At 37.8% G+C, this 10,077-nt stretch overlaps 1 protein-coding gene and 1 non-coding gene across 2 annotated transcripts; one reads left to right on the plus strand and one right to left on the minus strand.

Moving 5' to 3' along the window:
• Positions 1-392: 392 nt before the first annotated feature.
• Positions 393-532, minus strand: LOC112323439 (small nucleolar RNA Z247). The gene has a single exon (XR_002976885.1). It is a non-coding gene; the product is annotated as a small nucleolar RNA Z247 (small nucleolar RNA).
• Positions 533-4,553: 4,021 nt separating this feature from the next.
• Positions 4,554-7,766, plus strand: LOC18111237 (uncharacterized). The gene is made up of 2 exons (XM_006389547.3): positions 4,554-6,055; positions 7,115-7,766. Exons 1-2 carry the CDS (start codon positions 4,655-4,657, stop codon positions 7,496-7,498), a joined length of 1,785 nt encoding a protein of 594 aa, XP_006389609.1. The 5' UTR covers positions 4,554-4,654; the 3' UTR covers positions 7,499-7,766.
• The last annotated feature ends 2,311 nt before the right edge of the window (positions 7,767-10,077 follow it).

The following is a 10,077-nucleotide window of genomic DNA, read 5'->3' on the forward strand; positions in this document are numbered from 1 at the left end:
CACCAGCATAGTTGGATTTCTGAAGAGTCAAAGTGTTAGCATCATTGGTAAAATGATGTGTGGCTCCTGTATCTGCATGCCAAGCAGAGTCCCACGTATTGTTTGAATTGCTACGTATAGCGACAAGACCGTGCTTTGTTGGTAGAGGAGATGCTTCCTGGTAAGATAAATCAAAACGAAAATAGCATTTCTTAGCAGAGTGTCCGATCTTACCACATATTTGGCAAACAACAGCTGGTTGATCATGATTCTTATTGCTGGAATTATAACCACCACGACTAGCACGCCCCCTGTCACGAAAACCACCACGCCTTGGAAGATTGTATTGTCGATAGGCAATATTGGCAGAAGGTTGCTGGATGACAGGGGTGAGTTGATGTCTTGACAGGCGCGCTTCAGTAGTCAGTAATAGAGAATAAATTTCCTCAAGGGTAATGGCATCAGTACATGCTGATATGGAGGCCACAAAGCTGTCATATTCATGGCTGAGTCCTGCAAGAATATATGTTATAATATCATCATGATTCAGTGGTTGTCCAGCAACGGCCATTTCATACGTGAGTCTTTTGATGTAATGGAAGTAATCAGTGGCTGTTTTGCTTCCTTTCGTTGCAGTTGCAAGTTGTGTGCGGATTTGAAGAATGCGCGCACGAGAACGAGAGGAGAATGTGTCATCCAACGCATTCCATACAGCCTTGGACGATGTATAAGTGACAACCTGAGCAAGTATTGGTTCTGATAGAGAAGTCATAAGAGTACTTAGAATAAGATTGTCCTGACGAACCCATTGAGAGTAGGCTGGGTTTAGACGTTCAGAGACAACAGAAGTCTCAGGGTGAGTAACAGAGATGATTTTAGGTGGTTTGGGAATGCTACCATCTATATAACCAAAGAGATCTTGACCTCTGAAATATGGTATAAGCTGTGCTTTCCAGAGAAGGAAGTTGTCATGGTTGAGTTTGACAGTAGCAACAGAAGGCATGGAAATGACAGAGGAGTGGGGTGGAGTTGCAGGAGAATTTGAGGAAGACATTTAGACGTTAGTCTTTTAGAGCTCTGATACCATAAAGGAAAAATAAAAACTGATTGTATATATGAGAATTGCACTCTTTCTCTCTTATCGCTATTCTGTACATATCCTGATATATATATAGTATTACAGTGATAATTTCTAATGTATACATTGATGTGGCTGGCAACAGCTGTAGATTTTGAATTCATGTGATCATATCTTCCAGCCATTTATCTGTTGCTGCATTCACGGAGGATAAATTGTTGCTGCTTCAATCACTAGTGGATCAGAGTCCTGATCTTCTGCAATTCTTGTTACTGCATTCACGGGTGGATCAGTATCTTCACCCTTGAATTCAGTAACCATTGCTTGATCTTCTACAATTTGTTATTCAATGATCCATTTTTTATTTATTTAACTTGAAAAAAAAACCTCCTTTTAGGTATATATTAATTTGCTATCTTAATTCATGTGTCTGTTCTAAATGTTTTTTAAAAAAATATTTATTTCATACAAAAAAATCCTACAAGCAGTATAAATTAAATAAAAAATTATTTTGCGTGAAATATAAACTTCCCTTAAATGCAAAAAGGGGCCAGCAATAGCTGGCTGATCTGGTTCCCCTTACAGTGTGTGCATGGCATGGAAGAAAGTGAAATCAATTAGGGTTTGGTCTAGGCTAATGGAGACATATTGTTCCACTGTTGTGGGTTGCTGCTGCTTACGGTCACGACAAGGGGAAAATGCCTAGAGACTCTTCGTTTTTACTTACCCTGCTAATCATTTTTTCATCAGCTTCCTCGAGTTTACCTGAAAAACTTCTAAACAGTCAGCTATTTTTATTTTTTTTTTATTTTTATTTGGAATTATTTTAATAAGATAAGAAGATTGTCCAATGACTGTCCCCATCTGGAAATTATAGTCAACTGGATTAGTGATAGAGTGCCCAATTACAGAATGACAACTCATCCTCAATTCTCTTTTTTCTGCCCTTGATTGTCTTTCTAACTGTTGGCTTTGGTCATTAGTCACACAACTAATAAAATTGCAGAGACTAGAAACAAGGCTATTTATATGGGATTTATCAACACTTATCAGGAGTCACCTGACCTGTATATCAAATCTAATATTTTTATTTTTATTTTTATTTTTATAATATATGCTTGTTGTCCTTCCTGTATTGATTTTATTTGTGGAATACATGCATTTACTTATAATGGGTGTAGAATTCATGACAGTAAAACTGGGTCCAAATCAACCATATTATACGAAGAAAGTAGCAAGAAGGGCCCAAGAAGAGATCGGAAACTTAAAAGGCAAAAATGGCAGATAGCTGGCTCTGGTTTTCCTTACAGTGTATGGTAAGGCATGAAAGGGAGTGAAATCCGTTAAGATTTTGGTGTAGGTTCGTGCAGACAGGCTCCACTGTCGTTGGTTGCTTATGGTCACGACAAATTAAGGAATGCTTAGAGACTCTTCTTCTTTAATCATTTCAGGCACAACATAATCTTGATGTGCTTCAAATCAAGACTAGTTTAAGCTTTAAGATTTGTTCACTTGCTGTCCTCATCTCAGGATTAGTCATTTTAATTAACAGTTCGTTTAATTAACGCCACGATCAGTGTGGCCACGTTAATTATCGAAGTGATCATTTACAAAACCTCATTCTTTCTCTCTTTGCTTCCTCCGTTGTCTTTCGGTGTAGTTTATAAATAAATAAGAAGGGAAAGATTTCTATTTCGTATTGAAAAGAAACATTTTGTCTTAAATGTTTGTAAGGATGAATTTTTATTATATACTAAATTAAGTTTATATGGATCCTATAGTGGACGGGCTCTCGTAGTTGTTTTCTAAAGTTATTATATAAATATTTATAATATCAAAATAAAACACTTGACAATTAATAATTTATCAATGAGATTATTATTTTTTTTAATTTATTTCTTTTAGTTTTCATAGTTAATCTTAAAAAAGACGTGCCAGAAACATATTTTCTTTCTTTTGGTTTTTTTTTTTAATTTTTTCAAAGGTTTAGAGAGTTTAGTTATATAATAAATGTATTCTCTTTGTGTGAAATAAATAAATTTTCACATTTCTAAACCAGCTTTTTATTTGGTTCTTTTTATATTATTATATAAATATAATAATATAGAGAGAACTGACAAGTAAATTATTTTAAAAATTAAATTTATTATTCAATATCAATATTGCTCAATTTACATTAAATATGTGTTTGATATTGTGATGCAAAATGTCTTGTAAAAATATTTTTTATTTAAAAATATATCAAAAAAAAAATTTATATATTTTTTTATATTAACACATCAAAACCACGAAAAAAAACTAAAACAATATCATTTTTTATTTGAAAAATATTACTATAAAAAAAATTTTATACACTCACTTAGCCCCACATGTATTAGAATTATTATTATAAGCCTTGACTCGGTGTGTAGCTCAAGGTCGAAATAGTGAGTAGGATCAACTTAGTTTTTGGACAAAACTAATTCTAAATTTATTTCTAATTTGAAGGATATTTCGATTATAGTTTTGAAACTCGGCTCGGCAAGTCGATCTGAGATTAGAACCAGGCCGGTTAAATAAAAAATAGAAAAAATCATGATTCGGCTGACCCGACAGGTTGACCCAGTGACCCGGTAAAACCAGGTCAAAAACCCGGTTGCAACCCGTTAATTTTTATTTTTTTTTACTAAAACGATGTTATTTTGAATTTTTTAAAATAATAGAGATAAACCCGAGTGACCCGGTCAACACTCGGAACCCGAGCCTTAAACCGGGCCGGGTAAAAATTAAGATCCCAATACATATAAGAGAGGGTTCGCCAGCCAGTTCAAATGTTGTGAAAAAGGGGCATCTTTTATCATTAGATCATAATTTCAAAAGCTCAGTCATTCGGTCAAAAATCAGTCCCTCTTATTTGAAAAAAGAGAAAAAAAAATATAAAAAAAAAAGGGGAAGAAAAACCATTACTGACAGGGAAAGAAAACATCCACAGACTCCTTCCTCTCCAGCTCCCTGCTGTCTGCTGTCTGTCTCCGGCGTCAGCAAGAGAGCATCAAGAAAAGTCGAGCCAAAGACAAGATTCCGTGCATCTTCCCTCTCCTCTCTTTTACACTGCCTCCAATAAAACCATACCACACTCTTTCTAAAATATCTCGTACTCTGTGTGGCCAAGTTCTTCGGGTACGATTAAGGAGAAAATTTGTTCCTTTTTTTTATAGCATCAATACAATAAAGTTTTATAAAAAACAATGAAAATATCAGAAAAGAAACATTCAAAAATATAAAATAATAATGAATTTAAATTTATTTTCAACATATAAGTACTTTACTAGCTTGTGATTAGATTTAATTTCAATACATACAAATTAAATGAAAACAACACCTCAAATTCCCTCCTCATAATATATAAATTTAATTTTCCATCCAATTTGAAATTCTTTTTTGTTTTTTTTTTATTATTAATTTTGTAAGAGACAATTCTACCCTGCCCACAATCCTTCTCCTTGCCTCCATAACATTCTTTCACCAGTCAAAAAGAAGACAGAACACAGACACATGCTGTCTACTTCCCTCTCCTTCTCTCATCACTTTTCTCTCTAACAAGACCAAAACTAGACGATGTCTAGATCCTCTTCAACGTCGTCGTCCTCCTCAGCAACGATACCGTCTCCTTCAATAAAACCCGAATCCTACTCTCACAGTCCAGTCCACTACGCCGTCATACTGGGCGACCACACAACCCTCACCCGCCTCCTCTCCACTCTCCCCAAACTCACTGATCCCACCAAAATCCACACCGAGTCAAACTCACTGAATCAAGAGCAACTCGCAGACAAAATCTCCTCTCTCGTCGACCGCCGTGATGTCCCTTACCGAGAAACGCCTCTCCACCTCGCTGTCCGCTTAAACGACCTCTTCGCCGCCAAATCCCTCGCAGCTGCTGGCGCTGACGTGTCATTACAGAATTCCGCTGGTTGGAACCCTCTCCAGGAGGCATTATGTCGCAGGTACTCAGAAATCGCTCTCATTCTCCTCCGCCTCCACCACCGCTCCGCCTGGTCCAAGTGGCGCCGCCGCTTGCCTCGCCTCACTGCCGTGCTCCGCCGCATGCGTGACTTCTACATGGAAATCTCCTTCCACTTTGAAAGCTCAGTCATTCCTTTCGTGAACAAACTCGCTCCATCTGACACGTACAAGATTTGGAAACGTGATGCTAATCTCCGTGCCGATACTACCTTAGCCGGATTCGACGGCTTGAAAATCCAGCGCGCCGATCAAAGCTTCCTCTTCCTCGGCGACGGCGACCACGCTCACTCCATTCCTCCTGGTTCTCTCTTAGTTCTCAACCACGATGAACGTAAAATCTTTGACGCATTCGAATCCGCCGGAGCGGCGATGAGCGAGTCCGACATCGCCGGATTCTGCTCCCAAAGTAGCGTTTACCGCCCCGGCATGGATGTCACTAAAGCCGAATTAATAAGCCGAACGAACTGGAGACGGCAAGAGAAAACAGAATCTGTTGGCGAATGGAAAGCTAAAGTTTACGAATTAAACAACGTCGTTTTTAGCTTCCGATCTCGGAAAGTAATCGAAAGCGACGTCGCAGGAAGCGAACAGGTCTTACCATTAGAGCTTGACGAAGATGATGACGGCTTCTTTGTAGCTGAAAATCCTAGCTTTCTCAATTTCGAGTTTAACAATGGAAATGAGAGTAAAAGGAGGCACAGTAGTTTTGTGAGGGAGGAGAGGGAGTTTGTGAGTGTAGGGAGGAAGAGTGTGGATATTTACCCGTCGTCTACGGTTACGGAGAGGAGGAGAGTGGTGGCGGTGCCGGAAAAGGTAAAGGAGAAAGAATATGTGAAGAGTTTGAAGCCGTCAGTTTGGCTAACGGAACAGTTTCCGTTAAAGATTGAGGAGTTATTGCCGTTACTTGATATTTTGGCGAATAAAGTGAAAGCCGTTAGGAGGATGCGTGAACTGCTGACTACAAAGTTTCCGGCGGGAACTTTCCCGGTTAAGGTAAATTAATTAGTTAATTAATTGCGTATTTAGATTGTGATTTTTGGATTAGTGTTTTGTGTGTCGTTTTGGGTTATTTTTGACTGTTGGATTCTGTCGTTTCACTGGTATTTAAATTTCTGTTAGACTTCCGTGCAGTGCTGTGGTTCAAAGCTACGGAGATTTGTGGACCCATCATGCAAGTAATTTTAGTGGGGTCTTTCGTTTTGTGTTTTTCTTTTTTATTCATTTGACTTCTGATGTGTGAGATTAAATAAACTCGGAAAAGGATTATTTTGGTAATTAAATAATAATCATATGTTTCAAATTATATTATCAAAACGATCAATGAACTTGTGCGTCAACTCTGGAGATAGGCTGCCTTGTTGTTCTATTGATTTCTGTGTGGTGTTGTAGGTCAAACCTATAGAGACTTGTTGGCTTATGTTTTTTTACTCTGGTTGGTTAATTCTAAATTGATTTTAAAGTTAATAAAGTTGATTCTAGATATTCAATTCTAAATAATTTTTTTTATAATTTTCGAATCTGGTTAGGGGTTGAGTATAGTACCGGTTCCAAGTCGGACCCGACATGGGATTCGTGGACCCATTTTGTGTTTTTGATACAAGCTAGGGAGAAGAAAAGGGATGTGTGCGATTAGTGGAGAAGAAACTTTTGTGAGGAATGTAAGGTGGGGTTGGGGGCTTTGAATGGTCGGTGATGTGACGTGGGATACTGTGATCAGTTTTTGACCTGATCGACGATGATGGTGTATGGGAAGGGGACCCAAAAGATCCGATGTTTTCCTTTTCTTGGGAAGCAGGGAATGGAGCGGAGGCCAAAGGGTACCACATGTTTGCTCCCTTCTGTATCTCCTCTGCTCTGATTTCTTTTCTTGACTAAAAAAGAATAGTACCGCCCTGATTCTGCCACGTCTGACATGGCAAGATCAAGGGCTTGATGAAGTGCTTGAGTAATTTCAGATGCTTGATGGGCCGGGACCAAGTTTTATTGATTTGATTTGGTGAATTATAAATGTGCTAACAATGGTGGTGGGGGTTGGTGTTTTGGTGGATGCAGGTGGCGATTCCGGTGGTCCCAACGGTGAGGGTGGTGATAACGTTCACTAAGTTTGTTGAGCTACCACCTGTTGAACAATTCTACACTCCACTTTCTAGTCCAAGACTTTTTGGTGGTCATGAAGGAAGTAGAGTAGGATCATCAGATGAATCAGACAAACATTATCCATCATTGTCATCGTCCTCCTCAACGTCGTCGACCACATGGTTACAGCGAAACAGCAGCCAATCGGCGAGCAAGCAGCACCGGCATAGTTCTTCAGTATGGGGGCAGCAGCAGCTACAAAGTGACCCTTTTGCCATACCAAGTGGATATACATGGACAAGTGTTGATGAGAAGTCGACCAAAATGAAGAAATCCAAGTCCACAAGGAAATCCAAGTAAAGATGGCTACTATATATAGGGCAAAGGCAAATGAGGGATTTAATTAGGGCAAAAGGAGTCAGGAGATTGGTTGGTGGTGATTAATTAATTACTTCCGTGGATCTTTGAACTTGCAAATATATATAATGTAGATATCTCCATGCTATTTAATCATATTGAGCCTTTCATGTGTGGTTTATGACAGTTTTTGACAACATTATGATTAGAAGATTAACTAATTAATTACTACAAGTTTAGGTTTTTGTCCCAAATCTTGTTGATTTTCATTGCTTTTTTGAATTAGATCATGTTGTTTTACCATCAATTTCATGACCTTGAGCTAGCTAAGGCCAAGCTGTAAGAGATGCTAGTTTCTGTTTTCTGCTCATACTAGAATATCCATGAAATTCACTTAAAAGGTGGCGGGAATTTGATGATGAGGGTTGAAAAACAGTGGGACGTTCTTACATCATGACAATCATTAACAGCAGTAAACATGAAAGCGATAGCACTTGCTTGATATGGGGCATGTTGAGCCTGTTCAGAAATGGCAGGAGCCATTATTATTGCTGAGAAACTACTGTCTCTTTATTCTTTTTACAGCAACTCAATGTGGTACCCATGCATAGGCAATCCCAGGTTTGTAACCACAGTTATGGTTGCGGAGATTTATGTGTTCTAGAGTTTAGATTACTGGATTGTCGAGTCTATGTACGGATCACTAAATCAATTTATATTAATTATTTTTATTTAAAATAATATTTATAGTTTTGAACAGGTTAATCAAGTAAAAATCATTATACTATACTATTAGAGTTTGACTAACTTAATATAAAATCGGCTCAAAATGAAACCAGATCCATGTCAAGCTCCGAATCACCGAGTCACTAAATGGACCAGCAAGGCTAACAGTATTTGTTTCAGTGTGCTCTCCTGTCAAAGCAGGGTATTGCCTCAATCAGTCTATAAATTAACTGGTACTATTAATTTAGCACAACTTTTTGTTCTTAAGTAACTGGGATTATGCTACTAAGCTAATCATTTTTCACTTGTGCCCATGCTACCAATGGACCTCATTTGATGGCTAGTCTGGAAAAGATAAATGTAAAACTTGATCATCATCATGCTTCCCGTTCACTGCTAATTATCAAGTTCAAGTGGGACACAATCTTTCCATGTTCTTTTCTTTTGGTTGCCAATGGTACAAGGCTTTAGATGCACAAAAAACTGTGACAATCTGAGCTTAATATATTTCTATGCTAAGCAGTTGTACTAGCTAGGCATGAAATGATTAATGGGGCTAGGTTAAGAAGAACAGTCTCTAACCATTAATTCCATTGTCGTGACCTTAAGCAGCCAACAACAGTGAAACATGTCTGCAGCAACCTAGACCTAATCTAAACACATTTCACTTCCTTACAAGCCATACACTCACTAAGGGGAACCAAAGCCAGCTCTAAACCCTTTTCTTTTCCTTCAAGTTTCTTCTATCTTCTTGGACCCTTCGTCGTCCTCTTGATTTCCCTCCTGCATGGCGCCTAGCTCTTGTCATGCCGAGTCATACAGTATAACCTCCCCGCAACCTATGCCAATGTTGCCATCAGGGAGGATCGAGCTGGTTACCATTACGTGTGATCACCATGAAGACAATGAGCCCGTACGCCCGTGTTAGCATAACATGTTCACTTTCTTTTTTCTCAATAGTCGTCCATGAGTGGAGGATTTTTATCACTAATATGATAATAACAAAAAAAAACTATAAATACTTTTCCTGATGATTAACTATAATTTATAGTCGATAATTTTAGAAAAAAACTGCTAGTGGAAAGCAAAAACCTGTTCTTTAACAAGAATTATGATAATTTTTATTTTTATTTTACTGAAACTCAATTGCATCTGGTTAAATTCCGAAAAAGAAAATAGTACAGTGGGGGTTTGTTGTCATTTTTCTTTCCCTTTTTGGAATGGAAGAAATTATTTGTGAACAATTTCTGTGTACAAATGGTTGAACTCCATGGAGGGCCTGTAGGCCCGATGATGTCTGTTTTTTCTAGGCTTCAGGCCAGGCCTTGTAATAGTTTTAGAACCCACCTGCGTTTTTTTGGGGCCCATAGGTCTTTTTGAATCCTAACGTCATAGAACGGCCCTTGTAATGAACACAAAGACTTATTCACATTGCTTACATAAAACTTTTAAAGTCTCATCTCATGGCATCGAAATTAGAGATAAATTGAATTTCTTTATATAGTCTGTTTTATCATGTGATAGGAAAGATTTCAGTAAATTCATAGGTTTTTAATGAGTTAAAGGGAAATCAAATTATTTTTAAATGATTTAACTTTTTGAAGGACATGATTTTCGATCAAATCCTTGACTATCATGCTAACTTAGACTAATTAAAGAATATGATTGAAATCTATTGGTATGTTAAGGATCTAATTGAGATGGAAACTATGGACTGGGAACTTTTTTAAGGCTTGCCCTAGAAGTTTCTAGTGTGCCATATATACCGCTAAATTTTTAGTCGGTGACAATGAATGATGATATTGACAATATCTTCATATATCGTTGTGGAAATTATGTGACAACGAAATCTCAAC

Source organism: Populus trichocarpa, chromosome 11 (genome assembly GCF_000002775.5).
Source record: "Populus trichocarpa isolate Nisqually-1 chromosome 11, P.trichocarpa_v4.1, whole genome shotgun sequence".
In the NCBI taxonomy this organism is placed as follows: domain Eukaryota; kingdom Viridiplantae; phylum Streptophyta; class Magnoliopsida; order Malpighiales; family Salicaceae; genus Populus; species Populus trichocarpa.

Coding starts and splice junctions, on each gene's coding strand:
- LOC18111237 (XM_006389547.3), top strand. CDS start 4,655: ATGTCTAGATCCTCTTCAACGTCGTCGTCCTCCTCAGCAACGATACCG. Junction 6,056..7,114: donor CGGGAACTTTCCCGGTTAAG/GTAAATTAATTA, acceptor TGGTGGATGCAG/GTGGCGATTCCGGTGGTCCC.